The sequence below is a fragment of the Aulonocara stuartgranti genome, assembly GCF_965226115.1.
Source record: "Aulonocara stuartgranti genome assembly, chromosome: 14".
NCBI classification, from domain to species: domain Eukaryota; kingdom Metazoa; phylum Chordata; class Actinopteri; order Cichliformes; family Cichlidae; genus Aulonocara; species Aulonocara stuartgranti.
Window position 1 is genome coordinate 35,089,110 of NC_138950.1, and position 24,063 is coordinate 35,113,172.

The 24,063-nt window shown below is 40.2% G+C and overlaps 1 protein-coding gene across 2 annotated transcripts in view; it reads right to left on the minus strand.

Annotated features, from left to right (window-relative positions):
- Positions 1-961: 961 nt before the first annotated feature.
- The window catches only part of lrrc75a (leucine rich repeat containing 75A), a 79,659-nt gene continuing 56,557 nt past the window's right edge, over positions 962-24,063 (minus strand). The window contains exons 5-6 of one of the 2 annotated variants that reach the window (XM_082503351.1): positions 8,638-8,911; positions 962-8,072 (exon numbers count right to left, since the gene is read on the minus strand). In XM_082503351.1, the coding sequence (XP_082359477.1) occupies positions 7,467-8,072; positions 8,638-8,911 (880 nt within the window). In that variant the 3' untranslated portion in view covers positions 962-7,466. The remainder of the gene's footprint in view (positions 8,073-8,637; positions 8,912-24,063) is intronic. The other variant, XM_082503350.1, reaches the window with a different exon arrangement.

The window sequence follows — 24,063 nt, forward strand, 5'->3', positions numbered from 1 at the left end:
TCTTGTCGGCCTTTAAGTAGACTTCGGGAACAATTCTCCAGGCTTCTTGAAGGACATTCAAAGCTCTTCTTTGGATGCTGGATGCCTTTTGTTCTGGTCTATGTTAAGATGATCCCACACTGCTTCAGCAATGTTTTGCCACTTCTCCTTATGTCTTCCACTTGTAAGGTTTCCTCATATTTTTAAGGTCACACTGCACAACACACCGAGATACACCAAGTCTTTTGGAAATCTCCACGTTAGTGCAAAAATACTATTTCATGCCTGTCAAACTGAGTTATTATTTTGGCTTTTTTCATTGGGTCAACTAAAGAAATTAGAGCAAATAAGGTGTAGACACTGCACTAGTTCATTCCTAGAGACAGGTGCTTTCTTTATGCATGACTTACAGGTCAGTGTTAAGTGGTTTAAAGAACAAAACACATTCCTCTGAGAATGGTAAGTTTCAAGGACTGGACTGAAAATGGGTGAAAAAGCAGTCAATGTCCAAAGAAAAATCTGAAAGACCACCAGAAAACCTGGAGAACTATTGCTCAAGACCACTTTTAAAATGTTATAAATCTGTTCCCTTTTGCTATCTTTTGCTCCTTGGAAGCAAAACGCTAGCTTTGTTAAAACAATTTCAGGATGCTGACACAAATGGATTTTATTATAGTGTCATTTATTACCTTTTAATCCACCACAGTGCACTTGCTAACCCTAACCCAGACATATGATAGAATACATTTGTTTACAACTGCACCATGCTGTGTTTTTGGATCATTATAGATGCATATCAAATGAGTTATTAGAACATGTATTTTGTGAATTTATTAATATGCAAGTATAAATTCATCTGTCAGGGGAAAAGCCATGACCATTTAGTAAAGACTTGGCTGTTAATGACTTGATAACAAGAAAGAGTTTATAACAAGCCCATTGTTTTTCCTGTTGTTCTGCTGGCACATCATTTGATGACTGTTTATAATATAAATCACTTTAAGAAGCACAGATAACAGTTATCCACATGTTAATATGCTATAGTATTATAGCGTCAGATGTATGTATGATGTGTCCTACAAATATTTGCTGTAGCTAACACATGAACACATGAGGAAAACACAAACGTAAGAGTAAGGCAGGGTTTTTCCCTTCAGAGAATTTATTGATAAGATCCATGGCAAAACAGCAGACAATCAGGTTTTACAATTTCATCTTAAATTTGAATGAAATGAATGAGTTTTCCTTTAAAAGGATCACTGTGATAAAGTGGCATGAAAACAAAGAAACTTTGGGACAAATGGAACATGGAGAATATCATAGAGGTATATGCTATAGACAGAAAAACTGATACTGAGGAAAGAATCATAAACGATTCAAGGCTACAGACACCCATACCTTCAAATTCAAATTTCCATGTTTCTTTTTACAACTCACAATAAAGCAGCAAGAGTCCTTGGACAAGACGTACGCATGGACTTCACATCGTCTTGTCACTGGAAACATTTATAGCTCCACAAGCTGAAAACCACAGTTTGCATCAAAAGGACAGGTCATTCTGCACGTGGCAATGAGTAGATAGTTGTACAGAGCAAGGGGAAGGACAAATCACCAAACTATAGACATATGGCCACAATTTCAACCAGTTTGCTTACTCAGGGCTGAAGAAAGTAAAGCTGAACAATATGAGAGTTTCTGACAAGCAAGTTTGAAGAATCTTTACATATGTATATATTCAAATACTTCAAATGAGCATATCAGCTTAATTTGATTTCCCTTTGCTTTGATTTCCCATGACCTCAACATAAAAGCAGACAAAATGATGTACATATCTCTCTCCTGCAGTCAGTCAAAGACATGTTTCAGCCAATGTAAATTCGCAAGCTTCAGCAAGACTCTTACCCCAAGAATGGAGTCCAAACCACGAGTGGTACACAAAGCCAGTGGATGCTTTACATACCACAAACTGAACTCACTGTACAACAATCAATATTTGACACTCTATACAGAGAATTGCTAAAAATAAGTTCAATGTGGCTCTCAAGGACGGACTTCAACAGTGTGAGTTCAGTGTCACATGCTTTACATCTGCCTCTGTTTAAAGGGTTCGTATTAACGCGCTGTTGGTTAAAGTGGTTTTACAGGGACAATGGAATACTAGCTCCTTGTAAAGATGCATTAAAGGGATGCTTCTCTTTGTAATTAGATTCCACTGATTTACCACTGAATTTTTACAGCCTATGTTGTATTAATGTAGTAAAAGGGAGCAGCTAGCAGCTTGTGTGACATGTTGGTTACCTATAAGTATCATGTTATTACTGCTGAACACACTATGGTATGAGGTAAATTGCTAAATGGCTGAATTTGCTTATTTCAATGCTTTTCATTAGTTTCTTGTCTTACAGTAAAAGCTCCTGGTGAGTATTAAAGGGAAGATGCACTTGTTTTATACACTTATATCTGTGTACAGGTCTTGGGGCTTTTATCTGGCTTCAGTAATAAAGGCCATAGACCTCTATATAAAAGATGGACATGGTCACCGGTGACTTCACCCACTGGTTTCCACACTCTGCATTTTAAAACCTCAACATTTGCATTTTGGCTCTAGCTGTGCCACATTTTTAGAGCCAGGAATGACGAGCGGGTGGCAGTTTAGTTATGAGTTAAGTTATCAGCAATGGTAGCTAACATAATAGGCAAACTGCATTCGTGTCTTGGATGTCACTCTTTGCGCCACACAGCAACTCAATAACTTCCAGAAAAGACATTAACAGCACAAACATGGTAAAGAGGTCCAATTCAGGAAGTGGAATTAGGTAAAGTGATGATTAGCAGGAAGCTATCAACTATAGTACATTTAGCAGCCACCAACTTTAAGCCTTAGTCAGATCCAAATGAGTATCTGTACAGACCAAAATGTTTCCATACCAGGCTATAAACATGGTTAATTCTGAGGTAAAGTTTAACATGGGGGGCAGTGGGATTTATTTATGTTTAGAACCAGTGGTCACTCCAGGAAATGTGGTAAATGCGGTTTTTGGCTTCTATTTTCAACCGCTAAGGTTTGCATATGTGTCCTCAGGTGATGCCCCTCGAGTCGCCACCTGTTAGGTCTGAAGGCTAAAGATTTAAAAATAAGAAATACTAGGGGTGCAGAATCAGAGGGAATGAGCTTCTAAAGACTACATTAGCCTCTTTTTTGTCTCTAATAAGACACCTAAATCTTTTATTGTTGAAACTGCTGTTGATTCAGTTCTGATTTGATTCCGTTTTTTTCCAGAAGGAAGCTGCACAGGTCATATCAAGCCTTCATATTGAGTTGGACACAGTTTCAGGTGTCAGTGGGGTATTCTCTAAATGCTATCCATTTGGCGAAATTTGGCACTGCTTTTTTTTTTTTCATCTGTATCAGTATTAATTAATCTGCTAAAACATTTTGGATGAGAAAAAGTATCATTTACTCTTACGTTAGAATCACCTGAACCTGCAGCTATTTTAGCGCTGCGATAAAACAGCAATAAAATGGAGTCAGTCTGTTATCAGATTGAGACTGAATGGGGTCAAGTTGGCAATTACATGCAATCTGTTTGTGATAATACAGCAAACAACGGTGATAGATTAGTGAAAATGTCAATTCTGTTGCTGTTTACATACACAGACCTTCACCTTAAACAGAAATTCACATTAGCTTCAGAGTTCAGCCAGTACCTCACAGGTTTGAACCAGAAATTCAGAAACAGATCGAGATGCAGTTGCTGCAGGACAGCAGTTCAACCACAGTAATATCTGGTTACTAGTTGGCAACCAGCTGAGTCAAGTCCCTTATTGCAACAAAATGCATTACACATGAGTTTCACTCATTGGTCCAGAGTGACTCAGATCGTAATCTTGTAATGTGTTCTCTTCCTGTATTTAAAAAATAGATGTCTATTTGCAACCAGTCTGAATTGGACTTTGATTACTTGGAGACAGGTTGCCTCCCATCAGGCAACCTGTGCAGTCGCCCTATGATCGAAAGCATTTACCCAGATGTTGAGGATGTTGTGTGCTTAGTCTCTGGGAGACCAGCTGATGATCAAAGTAACTTGCAGCTGGTCACCGAATGCAAAAAGATTTCATACAATCACTAAATGACCAGTGTGACTAAGCCATAACATCCTGGGTCTTGGTGTAGCTACTCAGTTCATTTTTCTGAGATAACAATAGAAGATCTAAACAACAAGGTGGGACCTTTGTGCTCACATCAGAACTGTGCCTGAGATGACCATACAAGGGGTATCCACTCTAATACACATACAGAACCAAGAGTAGAAAAATTGATCTAAAACTGAGTGTTTAAAGCAGTGTGAAACGTGAGCTGTAAATATCTGTAAATATGAGTAAATCCCTTTCCAAAAACTTAGAATATCATGGAAAAGTTTATTTATTTCCATAATTCCATTCAAAACGTTAAACTTTCATAGATTATAGATTCAGGGCCCACAACTTAAACAATTTCAAGTACTTAGTTGTTTATTTGTACATAATTTGGGCTTCCAGCTCATGAAATCCATGAAAACATGATTTCAAAAAATTAGAATACTATGAAGACATCAGCCCAAATTTACAAACGTACAAATAAACAACTAAGTACTTGAAATGGTTTAAGTTGCGGGATCTGAATCTATAATCCTGAAAGCTTAACGTTTTGAATGGAATTATGGAAATAAATAAACTTTTACATGATTTTCTAAGTTTTTGGAAAGGGTCTGCATACTCTGACCTCATCTTTAAAACTTGTATGTAGGCAATAGGGACACTAGGGAAAAACAATTAGGTCTACATTAAGGCCTCACGCCCTTAGAGGGACAGGCTTCAAAGGTTATTAGTTTGGAAACTGGGATCAGGCCCTTTCCTTTCATGCTTTACTGTCCACATGCTTTCTGTTCATCAGAGCTTCAGCACAGTCTCATAACAACATCAGTGTTAGCCTCTCTCACTTCTCAAAGCCTTTCAATTGAACAACTCTACAAATAATAATTAAAAAAAAGAATTACAATAGAGTTTTTTTTGTGACTAGCGCAGCCAGTTCTATATCTTTGGCAGGGTTTCTGTTATTATGCAGACCCCTGCTGTTAGCTAGTGATTCAAGATAGCTCTGTAATGCATCCAGCTGTGTTTATGCTAATTTATGATGATGTTGCAAAGCAGTACATCACAAAAAGCCTTCATTTGCTATGATACACACATAAACAGCTCCAAAGGTGAGCGTATTAGCACCTAGGGCCACGGTCTGAGAGAAAAAAAAAGTTTGCAATTTTGACTGTTTTAAGGTGACATTTACTTTGCTCCAGTGTAATATTCCTTACCTGGACAGACTCTGTCTTCAGTGATCAGACAGTCATTAAACTGGGTCAGCTCTTCCTTCAAGAGTTATTCACAAACATGAATACTGCTACTGCAAACCCCTTAAAATATACAAATTCTTGAATTCAGTGATAGTACTTGTGAAGTAGCTAATCTACAATCTAAAAAATCTGTCAGATAAAAATGATTAGTTTATATATATATATATATATATGTACAGTACAGTACATATATATATGTACTGTACATCTAAAAATACAGTTTATTAAAGCTTTGCAGGGATTATAAGTGACACATGGAGAGAATGCACAAGCCAGGTGAGAGCTACATACTGTATAAGGATATTGTGTTGTAACCCAGCGTACAGCATAGTAGCGACCTATATACAAACACAGCACTGTAAGCGTGTGATGCACTCTAGTGTACAGCGCCGCAGTGTGAAGCATGACCTGGATTATGAGGAAAAAGGCTACTAAATATTTCAGCACTTGGCTTTGGGACGCATGGCAATGAGGTTAACACTTCTATCCACTGCAGGGGACAAAGGGATAAGATGAGCCAGTAGTTAATTTAACCTAATTTATTATAGTTTTGAGGTTTTCTTACATTAGATTAAGTTTACTCTACTTCATCCTGCATACCAAGAGTTATGCATTTAGCTATTACTTCTGAAATAACAATCATAAAGATGCAGGTAATGGATCAAATCCTCAGTTTAGTAGAGTTTTGATCATTATATCGGTTATGCTGTGTTTAGAGTTTGATTGGTGTAGATATGTGTTAATTAAACCAGTGATTTTATAACTATCTGTATGGGGCACAGGAATATTTTATCTTAAACAGAGTTGTTGTTTGTTTGTTTTTTTACTATATTTTTGACTATATTGGTGTTTTATGTTAAATGTTGTTAACTTTTAATGCAAAAGTTGATATTGTACAGTTGAGGCCAACAGATCTGGGTTTGTTTTCATTTGCTTCATTTTTTATTTAGTTTATTTTTCATGTTTCTTTGATACAGTGAAGAACCATTATAAAGATTTAATATGTTTCAAAAACTTAATAAATTTGTTGTGCCACCTCCAAAACTTTTTGTCATGACAGTGAAAATGAAAAACAATGAAAATACCCTCAAAGCAACAAAGCTTTCATCCAATTTAAGCTTTTCCTTAAGAGGGACAGCGGAGTATCTTCATCTTTTAGCACTATAGACAAAAAAAGCTGTAATGTCTATTTAATAACCGGGAGTTGAGATCTAATTCTAAATAATTACACGTAGGGTTAGAAGAATGGTTTGTTACTATTTTCTCAGATGGATCATCATCTGTTTTAAGCTCAACTTCCCACATTTTGAGATGAAATATCTTGTTGTTTAGTTGAGTTAGCTACGTCTGATAAGTTTTCAGGCGAGATATAATTTCCTGAAGTTATTACTCCTCTTAGCTAAAGGTTGACTCAAGTAAAAGCTGGCTCATCGTTACCCATTCTCCCTTGCATAGCCTTGGAAACAGGAGCTGCTTCTTCCAGAGTCACTCATTGCTCTAGCTATTATCAGGGTGGTTTTTTAGCTTACTAATTTCACCTTCATCAAATTTCACATCACATTTCTTAAGCAGCAACTGGATTCTACAAAGGAGATCTTCCGATCCATCAGGCTGGCCTTTGACCCACGTGGGCCTTTTACACAGTTCCACTTGTAGTTTTTGGCAAAAACATTTCCTTATAAAGGCCCTGATTACTTTTTCTTTTAACCAGGAATGGGACGTGTTACAGGCACATGTAGGTATTACTGGGATTACAAGGAGGAAGGACCTGAATATAGATTAACATTCTATACATGAAAGCCTCGTCCGATATAATTTATCAGTCTATACTATGCAATAGCATCTGTGGTCTATTAGTACTTTAAACAACAGACAGCTAAGGTAAAACACACTTCCTGCTGGGGATTGGCTTGAGTTTCAGTTCAGCAGCCACTTCGTCATCGTCTGAAGCTGTGATTGGTCACAAATCAGATCAGGGGAGGGACATCGAGTGGCACATTTATGCAGCACTGCAGCATTTTTAGCCACAGAATTCTCTCGCCCCCTTCCATGTAGAAGTAGACACAGGAAGTAAAACATAAACCGAGTAGTGGGGACCGATCAGGTAAAGTGTTCTGATTGGTCGGTAAACTCGTCTTCCTCGACTCTCATTGGCTCCACTGCCCCAGATGAGTGTTGCGACTGGCTCGAACAGCTCTGTGTGTCATCCTCGTACTCTGCCATCACTGCCCTTGTCCTCCTCCTTGGGCGCTCCTCTCTCCTCTGCACCACCCTCTCCTTCTTCTCCTCCTCCTCCTCATCCCCTCCCCTCTTTCTCCTCCTCGCCCCTCCTTTCCTGTGCTCCCCTACTGTCCACATGCTCTCCTCCTCATCCTCCTTCCCTTGTACCTCCCTGTCAAAGTCCAGCAGCTCTTCCATCATCTCCTCTATCTCCATCTCTCCATCCAGCTCTTCCTCTACTTCCGAACGGAGCTCGCCCATGCTCTCAGTCCGGTTGGTGTCGTCTGTTTCCTCCTCTTCCCCAAGACCCCGTAGCCTTTCAGGGGGGTCGCTGGCCTGGCTCTCTCCAAACTCCTGGATGGTGGGCAGGTTGCCTTGCTTGGGACAGCGCTTCCTCAGGCTGACCAGGAAGGGCTGCGGCAGGGAGAAAATATCCACATTGTTGCCCAGGTCAATCCATGTCACGCTTGGAAAACTGCCCGGATCCTGAGGAAAACAATATTCCCATGTTGCAGTATAAGCACTATGTTCAATAGGTATTTTCAATATAAATGCAACAAATCAAGCTAAAATCCTCAAATTGGTCAGTCTGTTAGTATAAATTTCAAAGAAAGAAACAAATAAAAACTAACATCAGATTAGATCACAGAAAATATTTTTTGATTTGTCACTTTCTCTCAGATATTATTTACCCATGTTTTGAAGAAAGAAAAACCAAGCTGCTCTAGCTAAGTGATAAAAAGCCTTAGTTGTTAAGGTGGAAACCTGGAATCATTCAGGAACTACTGGAAGACTGATTTCAGCACTGAACACTAGTGAAAAATACTTTGCAAAAAGGATTATTAGTGACTTGAATTTTATATTGTAGCGCTATCAAAGGCTCAAAACTAAATTTATTTTGGTTTAAGCAACAGTTTCCACTTTTCTGGAGTTTCCTTTGTCAAATAGAAGTATATAGTAAGCAGCTTCAGACACTCCTAACATCTGAGGGATCTGAGTATATAAAATAGTAAAAGCACTGTATGAAAACATTGATATCTGACTTTCTGACCTTCAGGGCATCTGTCAGCTCCTTCAGAATCGCTCTGGTCAGCCTGTTTCCGTTCAGTGCCAGAGTCTCCAGGTGTGGGAGAGAGGCCAGTGTGGGGAGCAGCAGGAGGAAAGCCTCGTCTGTGAGCTCAGTGAAGCCCAGCTCCAGGCTGATCAGAGTAGACGCGTAGCGCTGCAGGTGCGCACACAGACGCTCCATGTCCCGAGCTGTCAGAGGGATGCCGGAAAGATCCAATGCCCCGCTGGATGGGGGGGCTGACAGCACTGCCTTCAGACTGGAGACAGACAGAAAATGATGCTCTGTGTCAGTTATGAACTCCAAAAACGTTGGATGCTTTGCAAAATGTAAACAATGAAATGATTAATTAATGATTTGCAAATCTCATGAGTCCATATTTTATTCACAATAGGGCACAGAAAACATTTAGAATGTTTACACTGAAACATTTACAAATAATTGCATTTTGAGGTAAATTTCACACAGCACGTCCAGTGTCTCTAAATAGGGGTCGTGTCTGAGTACTCTTACTCTGTAAATAATTCACTTTCTGACCATTTATCCACAAATAATTGTTATTGTGTAGCATTATATCAGCCGACTCCATTAGTCATAGAAGTGCTGCAGCTTCACAATTTTTACAACAGAATGGCAACGTGTGAATAAAAAAAAGGCAAAAGTGGATAAATCTTTCTTTCCTCATTTCCAAACTCAGTGACTCACATCGTCTGTGGCTGTGCAAGTACTGACTGAGATTCCACTTTTTCCACTTATAAACTCTTTCTGCCTGATTTAAAGTCTGTCCAGCTCACTGTGTGGAACTCATTGGATTTAAATGTAAAGTAACATAAGGCCAAAACTATCAGTGACACTAATAAGTCCTTGTGCAGTCCCTGGCAGAGAAAACTGTATTTAATATTCAGTCATGATAAGTCGTATCACGGCTACTTAATGAGATCCAACCATCCAAAGATCTCTGCCAACCACCATCCAACTCACACTTGTCTGTCTCAGACGTCTGAAATAAGCTTCAAAACTAGAAAACAATATGGCCACACTGCATAAGGTCAAGTACATTGGAAGCTAATGGAAACTACAAAAAGAGCAGGCTGGGGTTAAAGGGATATCTGGGGGCACACAAGCAGAGAGACAGACACACTGAAGGGATTTAAGGCTTAAGAAACTGAAGTGCGCTGAATTAAAAAAATTGCAATTGAGCATCAAATCACCCAAACCTTTATACTCTCCAACTGCACGGATGCAGCTAAAAATAAACCCAGCGGGTTGCCTGGTCGAGAATTACATAATGAACGGAGCACAAAGAATTCATCTGGGGTCGGGTGAAAAGGAAGAAGAATACTAATCAGAAGTTTCATTTTGCCATCTTGCAAGTGAAAACAAGCCGTCAGCCAGCACCAATTATTGCTTGCAAATAACACACACATTGTTGTGACGTTCTGGGACACACACAAAGGAGGATATTTAATTGAGGATTAACCCACTGGAGGTAAATCTGCTTCTACCAGCCACTATGGTGGTGCCACTGCCAAAACTTTGTGCCACGAGCGTTTACATCGATGGAACATGAGACCTTCAGCTCTGAGCAGCACAAAGTTTTCTGAGAAACAAGTAGCTGTGAGATATAATTGTTATCATCAACAGCTGAGTATGCTTATCTACTCACATACCAGAGGGACATGAGAGGCATCAAAGGCAGAGCAGCCTAAAGCAAAGCAGTGGGTCAAATTTAGACCTCCAAAAATGTTTTCCTCACTATCCCATACATTCCAGAAAGTCTTCTGTCGCCAGAATGTATTTTTAGTTTGATTTGTGTGGGGGAGGGGAACCTGCTGTCTGTCTCTGGTATTGGAGTGATGTGTTCATCCGTCTTTGTCACAGTGATGGTGGGGTCAGCAGAACCAGCATCCTATCGCTGGGGTTTTTTTCTGGGGGTCTTGCTCTAAAAAGGTCATATCTGTCACATATACAACCCGAGGCCAATGAAGGCCATACACATATAGCAAGAAACAGCTCTTTTAATTAGCATCAGTATGCTATGCCATGATTTTCCATGTTGTCCCTTTATGTCAGGGGTGTCCCACCAAAGACTCCAATCTGACCCACTGAGCAAGTTTGGAAAATGTACAGACTTTTAACAATTTACTCATAAGTTTTACATCACAATAAAGACTGTAAAAAAGTAATAGATAAACAATAAATGACATTCCTGGTTTTTTTACTCTGTGGGTTCAAGTAAAAAAATGGAAAAAAAGAAGAAGAAATACTATACATTTTCCAATTTACAATTACAGGGCATTCATATCTTCATTTTACACATTTATTTCTTACACTTTAAGCTCTAAGAGTCTAAATCACAGCTATTAAATGTGTAGTTAGACTTCTTTTCACTAACAGAAAGGGGAGTTTCACTTATCCAGCCCACTTATGGCCAAAGTATGCGGCCCATGAAGTAAAATGAGTTTGACATCCTTGCTTTTGTACAGTGTTAGTATAGTGTATTTAAGTGCCTCTTGATGGGTTTGTGCTTCTCCCGTTTAGTTTTGTTTGCTTCTCTTGAATATCCACCTTCTGCCTCCATGTCCCTGAAACTCTGGTTTTTCAAACTCTGGATGTGAGGTGTATTTCTGTTTAGCTGTCCAAGAGATGTTCCAGTGACTGTGAGAGTTTTTGTCTATCTGTCATGGCCCGGAGTCTGACTCCGTGTTTATGTTTAAATTTATTAATATTCTGTGGTTTTGTTTATTTTGAGTTGTTTGCAATTATCCCTAGTATTTTGTGTCCTCTGTGCTCTCCTGTTCCACATTTCAAGTTCATATGTTCTGTCTCTCCAGTCTGTGTTAAGTTTGCGTGTTTAGAGTTTTGTCTGTGTTTCCTGTTTTATTTTGAAGGTCCGTTTCTCTTGTCAGTGTTTCTAGTTTCGCTTCCCCTTGTCTCATTATGTCCAATTAATCCCACCAAAACTACAGTGAGATTTTGTTTCCTCATGTCTTTGTACATTCAGTCGAAACCGTTTGAGTGAACTGCAAGTCACGTTTCTTTTTAAATTTACATTATACAGCCTACGTTTTAGTCCTGACCTTCTTGGATATTTGTATTAGGGGACTGAAAATATTTTCAGCCCTGATTCATACAGTTAAAACTAAAAAATCCTGTTCTAAAGATGCTGAATGTCTAAAGCAGCTTATATTTAAGTTTAACAAGCCAGAACTTGAGAATTTGGGGCTTTTTTTTTTGTTAAAAATTTATACTATCACTTCTCCAGCCTTGCACAGGTCTACAGGGTTTGTCACTTGGAATATTCTCACCTCACAAGGAATGTAGAGCAAAGACAGTAAGATCCTTGTAAAGGGAACTAGAATCAATCAGATCCTTCAGGTGGATGCTGGCGTGAGTGACATGCTGAAAGCAGCAGCAAGAAGCAGCACCGCATTCAAGTGAGCGATGTGGAAGCGGCTATGCAGCAAAACAAGCAGATCACTGATAGTTCACATACACCGACATGACTGAACACTGGATATGTGTTGCGGTGAGACCAGTATGTCATGTGAGCAGAGCTGCCCGTAAAATCCTTTCATCAAGCATCCATTAAATTACAACTTTACAGACTTTTGGACAAATTCCAATGAAAATGCAAACAGACTTGCAGCACGCTGTGTTCTCCAATCGACAGTGTGCAGCTGCAATTTCAGCCTCTGGCCTCAATGTGACAGACGGCATGTTAACAGCCTGGATAGCTCTCGTCTGGTTTCTGCCCCTTTCACATCCTTTATCTCTATTTGTAATGGATATGCCTTTCTGGGATGGGATTTGATGAATTCCCCGAAGAAGTATGCAGCCTGACATCTTAAGGGATCTTAGCATGTCAGTGCAATTTCTTTCCTCAGTTACTAAGAAAATTGTAGGATTGTACAACACTTTAGCGATGTAGCAAACTAAATGTAGAAAAAGGTTGTTTTAGCAGCAGCTAAATCCTGACACAGAAGCCCAGCCACTGGAGTCTGTTTAAATCAAGCCACCATATTCTGGTATGCGTATTAATCCACTGCTGCAAATAGTCCCTAACATTGATGCTGGTATTTGTGTGAGTAACCTTTGCTAAAACCTACAGGAGCAGTTTTAGAAAATGGCAGTCTTAATAAGTTATATAATCACCAATCAAATGTGAATTAGTGATATTAAAGATTCAATAATGTTGGCGACATCACAGTGAGGTGCAAAGTTTCACTCAGATTTCCACTTGCACAGAAACCGCTCATTATACTGATACCGACTGCTGGCATGGGTGGAGAGCTGGACCGAAATAGATCCCTGAGGTGTTCCCTAAGGATCAATTTTTTTGATCTGATGACACATGACCTCTGAGGCTGCTGTCTGACGAATTTCAAATATCAGAATCTTTTACTGCTAAACCAGGATCAAAACTGAAACCGGCCTTAAAACTGTCAAAGTTTCATATTTTTATGCAGTGCTCCATCAGCTGCAGCTCCAACGGCAAATGCAGGTCCATGTCATAGTCCAGCACTGGTTTCATGGTGTTTCGGACTCCGTAACACTCTGGGTCTAGGATGAACTGAGCAGAGGTTTCTCCGCTCTTGGGTGGAGGGCTAGTGTTTCCACCCTTCAGCCTGACCACCTGCATCTCATCACCGGCCAGCTTCAGCACCCAGTCTCTGCCAGGCTGCTTCTTCAGTGTTTCTCCATGTAATTTCGGTCTCTGCATAAGTGTGCAGGAACCAGCTCTCAAAGGGTCCTTCAGACTGGATGGATTGTTGTAACTGGCTAGCAATGACTTTTAATTGGTCAAAATAAGAGTCAAGTAAATCACTTGAGTATGGTGGTGGTCTTTCTGATGGGAAAAAAAAATGGTAATGCATATGACCAAATGTGGTTTGTACAGCAGTTAATATAACTGGAAGCTTGGCCATTTAAAAAACAAACACACAAAATAACTGTCTTTGGAAAGCGGTTAATGGAAAGGCCTAGGATTGCAGTAGCCTGTATAATGGCGCACGCAAGTACAAATTATTGTATTTTCTCACACCGTTTGTTGACAGTGAGAGAAAAATAGTCCACCTCTAGCTACTTACATATGTACTTTATAATTCCTTACAGGAAACAAACTTAGAAATAATGCAAATAGGGTGGAAAAAAACACCGCCAGGCTATTGTGGCCACCCCTCACAATCTGGGTATCAGACTTCCTCCCACATTGGCCCAAGAGGTTTGTGCGGAAACCCAGCTCAACGCAGCAGCCCATTTCCTCCTTTCTAAGTGAAAGTGTGCTAATTAGTTAACACAGCTGGTGCAGCAATGCCCTCAGCTCTCCATTACACGTGGTTTGAAACCGTTGATCTAATTGATAGAGCTCATAATCTCCTCCCATGCTCACTGCTCCGCCCCAGCCCAGCTCTGTCTGTGCGGAATGTTTTTCTGCCCTGAACAGGAAACAGACAAACACACACAATTGTAGAAAACATTTATACACTTATCAGCCTGAGGGCTATCTTCAATCATAGCCCTCCGTCTGATGTGTCATCAGCTTGGACAAATGTTTCTGGACTACTTTCCCATGGTTTGCCGCCCTCCCCGGTTTAAAATAATAAATAGAACAGGCAAGCCTTGCAGTGTACCCAAAACAGATAAGATGCTGAGAGAGCTCATGATACATTTGGCTTCAGATCAGAATCCCACGCTTTAGAGAAAAAGACACCCCCCCCCCGATCAAGCTGAGATCCCCTCTCCCCCAGATGAAAAACAAACAGGAAGATGGTAGGGTAGGTCATTTGAGGCATATAGACCAGAAATGTAGACTTTTGACAGTACTGCTTTGGAAGTATTATATTAGAGGGTCACAGCTACTGTTGTTTTGTTTATCAGAACACCAGTGGAGCACATTACAAAGACCTGTATTAACAAATGTAATTTAAATCATTTAATCTCAAGGTGCTTGTTGATAAAACACCAACAAGGTCATGTTCCTCTATGAACAGAGAGCTGGTGAGTGTGGGAAAGAAGAACTCCTTGTTCACAAGAAGACTCCACCAGCAGAGCCTGGATCAGCCACCCACATGACTGGTTGGGAGTGCGGAAAAAGAGAGCAAAGAAGTGCACAGAAAGTAAAAAGAGCCAAACTTGGACTAGGAAAACACACCTACAGTCTGCTTTGGAAATCTCATTGTGTTTCTTTTCTTTTTCTTTTCTTTCAAAAAGAGTGTACAAAATCTGAATAAAAGTAAAATAAGTAGTAGTTAATAACACTTTTATGGCCCTTGTCATAGTATGTCAGTCACATTGAGATAACAATAAAAGATTACTGTCAGTAATAGAATTATTTGGCTTGAACTTACAATATGATCCTTTAAATATCCTTACTGTAAACACAGTTAGCCAAAAGGTTCTTTCAGCTGCTCCTTTACTCAAAAGGGGTCACCACAGCTGGAAGCACCACGTCTTAATTTGACAGTTTTTACTTTTTTAACAGTCACCCTTCCTGATGCAACTTCTAAGCTTTTTGTCTATTTTTTTGCACCAGTGATCCTTCCCTTGTTGGGCAAATGTGCAAACCCCTACACTATTAAGCTAAGTTTAAATTTCACTCACAATCATAATATGAAACAATAACATGAAGTCTGACACTGCGGTGGTTCAATGGCTAACACTGTTGCCTAGCAGCAAGAAGCTTTGTATTTAACCTTCCTGTGGTGTGTCCAAACACATGCATGTTAGATTAGCTGGTGGTATGGTACATGGACTGCAGGTCAGAGTCAAGAGTACAGTCACATTACTGAAGTGCATCATTAAGCCCCCCCGTCCATCACTCCTATTGCAGACACCAGCCTTTTCCTCCTTTTCTTAGACTCAGGGCAGCCTGGTCACTACACTGACTCACTACACCTTCTTGTGGTGCAAACCAGTATTACAAAGAAATTACAGTCCAGACATGTTTTAAAATGTAGTTAATATCTCTGCAGCGCATCACATAGATGTTTCTGATATAAATGACAACTTCATGTCAGTTGTTTCTTCACATTATGTTGATAGTTTTAGTTAATTTTAAAAGCTTTAAACTATTTTCATTTACAGTACCTTTAATTCTTCTTATAGCTCTGTGGGGTGCTATTTGCCTTGAACACACTGTCATTCTTGAGTATGAGCTGGATGTGACCCGGTATGGCCTAACTGAATGTGAATATTATAATATGTTATAATCTAATCTATTATCCATGATCATATTTGGAGTTCCCAACGTTCCCATGCTGATAGAGGTTACACAGGTCATCGGACTAATTATAACACTGTATGTTACTCCTTCACTTTTCCCCTGATGTGTGGTCTGTATGGAAAAAAAACCCAAAACAGGGGCCTCATCATTGCCTGAATTTCATATCGCATCTCAGAAAGTGCCAGTTTTGTCCCGGCGCATCTTCAGTACGTCACTGTGGGGCTGCGTTTCACCTCCATCCCTGCACCATCCTCTTCGTGTCTGTCTCATTCTGACTGCATCTCTCGATACGATCTGTCCAGCTACATATATATCTCCGTAAACCCACATCACACACACACACAATCTTCTCTGCATGATCACTTCCGCTGAAAGATCTGAAACCACCCGCTTCTTTCCCAAAAAAGATTCACAAGGTGAAACTAGGTAAAGCTGTGGCATCCTCTTCAGACAGGAAATGTATATAAACCCAGCAGGGGAGGCTGGGATGTATACTATATTAGACAATGTTCTTAATACAGATTCAAATCCTGACCTTTTTTTTCTGCTCTACCTGCCTGCCTGTGTGTCTGTCCGCATCACAGATCATTTATCACCCCGTCAGCTGGTGTGTGTGCTCTGTGCTGTGACAGAGAAGGTGACGATCACAAACCCTCTTCGTTGGCTCCTGTGGAATGAGGCATAGAAGTTCTGAGTTCTGCTGTTACCTCACAATCGAGCAGAGAGAACTTTTGTGATATGTTCGTGTGAGACATTTCAAGAGTCGTTACTGACTCCTCTCCAGATGCCTAGATCTCTAGTTGTATCCAATCATTCTCCATCAGGAGCCGCATTTATGCAGAGCCACTTTCCAAGTAATCACTACAGCATTTGATTAGGATGATTTCAGCCAGAGAGAAGTGAGCTGGGGAAGTATGTATTATTAGACAAAACACTAAAACCACCTGATGCTGTGCAGGTCTGCCAAAACAGCTCTGAGCTGCCGCAGGACCCATGGGAGTTTTGCTTTGCAGTGATGTTTAGGTGGGCGCTAGGTGTCAAATCAAAGCCTTCAGTTTTCCAGCAGATCGCTGCGTTTCAGCATGATGATGGGTGTTATTCACATGTCACTGGTGTTAATATTGTGGCCGATCATCAATTTCTCATGAAACAGTGTGATGTCTGTTTTTCCATCTTATTCAGGTGACGCACACGCGTATCTCCCTGGTGTATGTGTTCAAGTAGCTGAATCACAAACACCCGGTGACTCATGTAAAGCTCTCAGCTTCCTTGGATTCTTTCACCGATATTCAATGTTATATTTACATTTATATTTTTATGAAGTGAAGTGTCTTTTTTTTAAGTATTCTATGGACCATTTATGAATTAACACAGCAACTAGTAGCTGGAAAAACTGAACCGATATTTTTCACAAGTGTTTGGTCGGTGCTGTTGACCCATCCATCCACCCCAACATCTCTGTTGCTTCGACTTATCAACGTGGTCCTGACATTTATTCCATTCGAAGGCCCTGACACCATGAAACATGTAGCTTTAGACTGTAATAAGGCACTTTATGGGGTATTTGCAGTTTGAAAATTACTTTGAAAGCTGACTTGCAGCATAATCAGAAACTATTTGGAATTTTCTGCTTCATTTTCTTTCATATGTGAATCTGGACGTAATCAGCATGTTGAAACTAAAAATGTTTTCAGTTAAACAGCTGTTCTGTCTACAAAAATCACAAAACCATACCTATTCAATTTTTCAAAAGCAGCAGCTTTTTTAAATTTTAAATTTGTTTTGTGAGCAGCAAAACCACACGATTTATATTTACTCAACTATAAATTCACTGTAATTTACTGAAGCACATTTGCTAATTTCCACATTTATTCCAGTGTGTTTTGGAGTCTAATGATGAAGTCTGCACTCTGGTGAATCAATTTAAAGCCTCAGTTCTTAATTATGTTTTAGATATAATAAAATAAATTCACTATTTACTTATGCTAAATAAATAATTATGATCCAGTCCAATAGGACATCTAATTGAGAAGTTTGGGAAACAGACTGGCAACCAGTCCAGGGTGTTCCCTGCTTCCCACCCACTGTCTCCAAGGATAGCCTCTAGCTACAGTGTGATCTGAGGAAAAGTAGCTTTGAAAATTAGCCAATTATAAACTAAATAGGATTAATTGCCTATCGACACCTATTGGTCACAGGTCCTGTATGCGTTAGAAAATTGCCCTTTGTCTCCAGAGGATAGGTCAGCAGAATGGGCAATAGGCTTGACAGCCAATTTTTCCACATAGCAACTAAACAACAAGCAACTAAAGGGCACCAACAACTGCAAATACATACATGTATGTTTTTGTGGCCTCTCATGGCCAACTGCTGATTACTGCATCTTTAAGTGCCAGATACTCTGAGCTCTAATCAATTTTCACTCTTATAGGAAAAAAAAAAGTTTGATATAATCAAAGATCAGAGATATTTTTTTTAGCCTAATAATGTCCAGAACAAACAGTGACTGCAGCAGATAGTTTCCATTCAGTGATGCATCTAGAAAATACACTGAGATCAACTGAAAGCAGCTCTGTACAAAGTGTCTTTATCTGTGCCGAGCAGTGGTGGGGCTCAGTGGGTAATACCATTATTCACACGGCTACAAGAGGTCATTGGTCCACTGTGAATAAATATGAGTCACAACAGATGACAGTGTTGTATCGTGCAGGAGGACAGGGCTGCAGAGGAAAAAAAGCAAAGCCTTAGTCCCGCTTTATCGGATTCCAGTGTACTTAAGTATGCATATTCAGCCATGCCAATGCCTTTATAGTGTGACTGCTGAGGCTTTATGTCACTGTTCAGCTGTCGGCTTTACTTCACAGACACAAACAGCAAAGGTTACATTTGAATTTCCTGGCGTCACCACAATGCTTTATCTGACTGGGCTGATCATGTTTCCACCAGTATGTGCTTTGCAGACGAGAGTGGACAGACCCTTTGGCGCTTTTCTTTTCTGAAGCAACAAGAAGGTGCCGGGATGTAAGCGTTTTGGTTCATGACGCCATCTGGCCGCACAAATTCACTGTTTCTTCTGAGCCTTTTGAGAGCACATCATTAAAATGAGCCTGAATCACCTTTTCTCCTGGATCTCCTGCTCTTGCTGCATTGCCATTGGTTGTGTGCTCATCTCCTATATTTTTAGAAATGGGTGCTTCATTGTTTCCTCTTTTCTTTTCCGTGTGCTGCTAGCAGACATTGTAAAAGGCAGATCAGTCTCTGGGTGACCGTGCTGTACAATTTCAGAACCACAGAGGGCAAAGAGAATGATTCATAGGGCGAGTCGGGGGGGAAAAAGATTAGGATTAAAGCGGAGAAAGGAAATAAATCCAAGTGCTTTTGAAGTGCTGAGATTAATTCTGAAACTTCATTATCTCCCGACTGTACGTTATAGCTGGCATTAATATTTCAGTGCTATTCTGATTAACAAATGGACGTTCAGATTCAAAAGATACATTTTTAAAGCATTTTTTTTCATACCCAAAGCAATCCAGCATACATGCACTAAAGTTTTTTAATAATCCAAATTTGCAATTACCTACTTCTTACAATTAAAGGAAAATGAGACAGAAGGGTTTAGGGGTAACTCCACCTGGTCATTACATTAGTGTGGATATTAAGGCCTTTATTAAGCTGTTACTTTACCTGATTCACTCAGTCTTGTATCTTGTTCCTCAGGATGATTTGCTGTCCAACTATAATAGCAGTCGTTGTCCAGCAGCTCAAATTTTAGAAAAGCAGATTTGAGAAGCACAGCTGAAATAGCATTTTTATGACATTAACAATATAACCACGAATCTTCCTCCACTATTGTTCAATTTTAGGCCAAGACCATAACAAATGCATCCGTATCTAATGAGAATTTGATGGTTTGATCCAGGAGTTGAAGCTGTATCACAACTACTTTCATACATATGTCAGGATGTTAGTGGGACAGTTTGAGCTCTTGATGGCGACTGACCCGGAGCCGCACCTAGCTGTGTGTCTGAGGTTAAACAGGATTATTTTATTATTTTCACATCACTGTATATTCAGTAACTGTGTGTGTTTTGAGCTAGGAGCACACTTGTTACCAAATGCAGTGGTCTGAAAAAAGAAAAAAAAAGGGCTGCAAATTCGCCCAGCAAAATTACGTGGTCGTGTGAATGGCTGCATTAAGAAAAGCTGACTCAGGCCAGATGTGATTCCTTTTTTTTGTGTGTGTGTCTCTCCCATTTGGTTCTTTAGCCATCAGATGTGATTCCTAAATATCACAACACACCTGATATCTGGTCTATAAAGTGTAGACCTGAGCTGGTACAAAAAGACTTACCCTGAGTCAGCGCCCATAAAAGTTGGCCCATAAAAGATCTAGCTGTAGACATTCATATGTATCTGGATAGATAACAGAGCAAGGCCAAAAAGTAAGCCAAAGCTGTGGTCATCCCTGAAGAATGAATACAACTCAAAAGTTCTTACACTGTATAAACACACTTAAGGCTTTAGCTACCTTAGCTTTTCTAAGTGAGTTAACCTGAAGTTAAACATTTCAAACTTGACTCACTAAATATGAGAAAAGACAGCATAAAAAATAGACTTGAAAAGTGAAGCTAATGTGGAAAGGCTTTACGCCTGCATACTTAATGGTCATCTTGATCTTCTATAGTCCGTTCCATAAATCAGTTTATGGCTCAGTCACTCATTGCAGGTCACGATTTAAAAAAAACAAAAACAAAAAACATATGTAGTCAATTTTTGTAAATTTGGGTCATTTTAAGTGTCAGAAGTGTAAAATATCCTTTGCCTCGTGACTTGTGATTAAGAAGTTGTCAACCAGTGAGCGTGCTGTTCACAGACAGATCCACCCCTCGCTCACCACATCTGCTTATGCAAATGCAACCAAGAAACCCAGCAAGGACTCTTTTTCTGAGAGAGGAGATTTAAACTATTTAAACTTAAAGCCAAGATCTACATGACAGTCATACGGCCGGTGGCCCTATATGCAACGGAATGCTGGCCAGCCACCAAGAAACACGAGCAGATCCTCAACGAGACAAAGATGCTCAGGTGGATGGAGCGCTTAACCCGCCTGGATCGTGTGACAAACGAAGATGTTCGAAAACGAGTCGGAGTTGCCACGATTGAAAAGAAGATGAGGGAAATGCGCCTACATTTTGGCACGTCATGCGCAGCGAGGAGGATTCGGTGTGAAGAACAGCCCTCCGACCGCGAGGAAGACCGAAAAACCGGTGGATGGACGCAATCACCGAAGTTATGCACGCAGTGGATCTCACCCCAGAGGACACTCAAGACTGATCCAAATGGAGAAGACAGAGTCACGCAGCGGACCCCGTGCTGGGAAGAGGCGAGGAAAGAGGAGGAGGAGGAGGAGATTTAAACTATGTTTAAAAAGTACAAAAAAACCCCGCAATACAGTGCTCACTCTTTGCCTCCCTTATTCTGCTCATTTACAAGCATATAAAGACACTGTGATTTTTAAGGCCCTATTTTCACAAAAACTTATTTATAAAGAATAACAGAAGGAACAGTTACTACCAATAACACATGCTGCATCTTTATTTTTTGATCTTTATTGCATAAACCCATCCTCACTAGAGGGATAGAGACTATTTCAATTGACTGTTGCGCAGGTACTATTGTGGGAAACTGGAACCCCGTATCTCAACTGGTAACAAGGTTTTTCAGGCACTTCATGAATACTTTTGTAGGAGTCTCAGAGTGAGACAGAAGGGACTTCTGACATTTGTAACTTTGAAAACTTGACTAAAGAAAGGGAAAACACGCAAAAGCGTAGTATGGCCGTTCGTTTGGAGGAATGCTAGCAACTTGCTGCTTAGCATAGTGCCACATTAGCAGCTAAAGACACACACATTTCCCTCAGGAATTCATACTAGACCTTATTTAAGACTTTGTAAGACTCTGTTAACCTTCCTCTACAGTCACAGTCTTCATCACCAGCTCATCTATATAATGCTTTAAACAAAAGCAACATCGATGGAGCGTGAAAGGATACAAGCTGGCAAATCGATGACTTCCTATAGGTGGGAAAATGGGTTAGAAACAAGAACGGATATTTTCCAATAATTGCCTCTTCTCTGTCTGACAGGTGATTCTGTCAAGTCACGCTGGCCATTCGTCTTTATCATCTGCTCTTGCTGAGTGTACCTTCAAATATCAGAATGTCACATGTTTGCCACTCATTGTTCAGATTGGCTGAACAATGAATGAAGCTTTCTTAATTTTTTACATCTCCCCTGACATACAGAAATCTAAATATAAGCAATGGTAACACCCTCTCTGCCTGGTTTTGCCTCCTGGTGATGGGAAGCAGACGAAGGAGATATAGAGTCAAGAAAGGCCAGGGCGAGGCACAGACAACCTGAGTCAACACTCAGCTTCTCTCTGGGCTGGCTGTCAGAGCTCAGGTGGGAGGCAGCCTATAAATCTGTTGGCAGGGCAGCGACACCCAGCCAGTCAGCAGGCGGCAGACACATGGCTGGCAGAGAGACCGGTACAGAGACAGACGGACAGAAAGGAGAAGACTGAGGAAAAATAGATGGCAAGACAAGGTACAGGGCGTGCCACTGTCTGAGGTTGTGTGTGTGTGTGTGTGTGTGTGTGTGTGTGTGTGTGTGTGTGTGTGTGTGTGTGTGTGCGCGCGTGCGTGCGTGCGTGTGCAGGCAGGTTAGTGTGTGTTTCCATGGCAAAGAGTGCTGTGGTCAAGCAAAACCTCTGCAAGACCTCATTATTTCCCTTCCAACATCATGAAAAACAAACGAGCCATTTGGAAAAAACACAACAAAGGACACAAGGGAGACAAGACAGAAAGAAACTCAGATCTACGTTCAGTTGGTTGGCATACAGGAAGTTGTTTACACGCTGGTTACTGTAACTAGTCAGTGTCTTGCCAGGTAAAGTTTTATGACTAGCTGCTTCTAAATCACTGTGGGATCCACACAGTCCATATGACTGCAGTGCAGTAAGTATCCAGATGCTAGTTTTACTAGCAGTGACTTTAATCCTCTAAGTCTAACTAACACATTCTGAAAGTGTGCAATTTGTATTGGTAGAATTTGTGTCTTTCTGAGAAACACTGTGATTGCAATTTCTTCAGCTAATAAGAGTACGTTGCCAAAAATGAGGTGCTCAAACAATCCCTTTCATATATAGTTGCATAGTGTTTGCAGCCTGCCTGGATCCAGTCAAGGCTGCAAGTCAGAAACTTAACACCACAACTCCACTAAGGCATGACAGTAGATTGTTATTTTAAATTTTTGATTATGAGCTCTAGGTGTTGTGGTGTGGAGGTATATGAAATGAAATATGGATATAGTACCAATATTTTAACACGTCCTGTAACTGTTGTTTTTATGCTTTCGTACAGCTGTGATTACAGATTCTGACCCACTCCATACATTTGTATTTTAAGTTTAATCAGTTTGATAAAAAGAAAAAAATACAACACAATAAAAATGTAATACAGCAAAAATAAGTTATGCTATTTGTATATGTGCAGTACTTTGTGAACCCTGGTTTATTTAAATTACTTTAAAAATGAAGGCTGCATGGTATGGACATATGGCACAAATGCCCAGCATAAATTACTCATGTTAAATTGCACAATTATCGGCATCCTACAGAGCTCCCCAGATAACACCATTTCAGATTAGCAGGTAAGCTAAAGGATGAAGAGCAGCCAGTGTGGTCCATGTTCTGCTATCCTCTATGCTGTTGCATGCTGGGGGAGCAGGCTGAGGGTTGCAGACGCCAATAGACTCAATAAACTGATCCGTAAGGCCAGTAATGTTGTAAGGATAAGATAAGATAAGATAAGATAAGATAAGATAAGATAAGATAAGATAAGATAAGATAACCTTTATTAGTCCTGGATGGATGGAGCTGGATTCCCTTAATGTGGTGTCGAATGTTGTCCGAGATAAAGACAATTTTGGATAATACCTCCCACCCACTCCATGACATGCTGGCTAGCCACAGGAGCACGTTCAGTGAGAGACTGAGATTACCAAAAAGCACCACTGAATGACACAGGAAATCATTACTGCCCGTGGCCATCTCCCTGTACAACTCCTCCATCTAATACACTGTAAACACTGCAATAGTTACACCCTTTTTGCTCATGCTCTTTC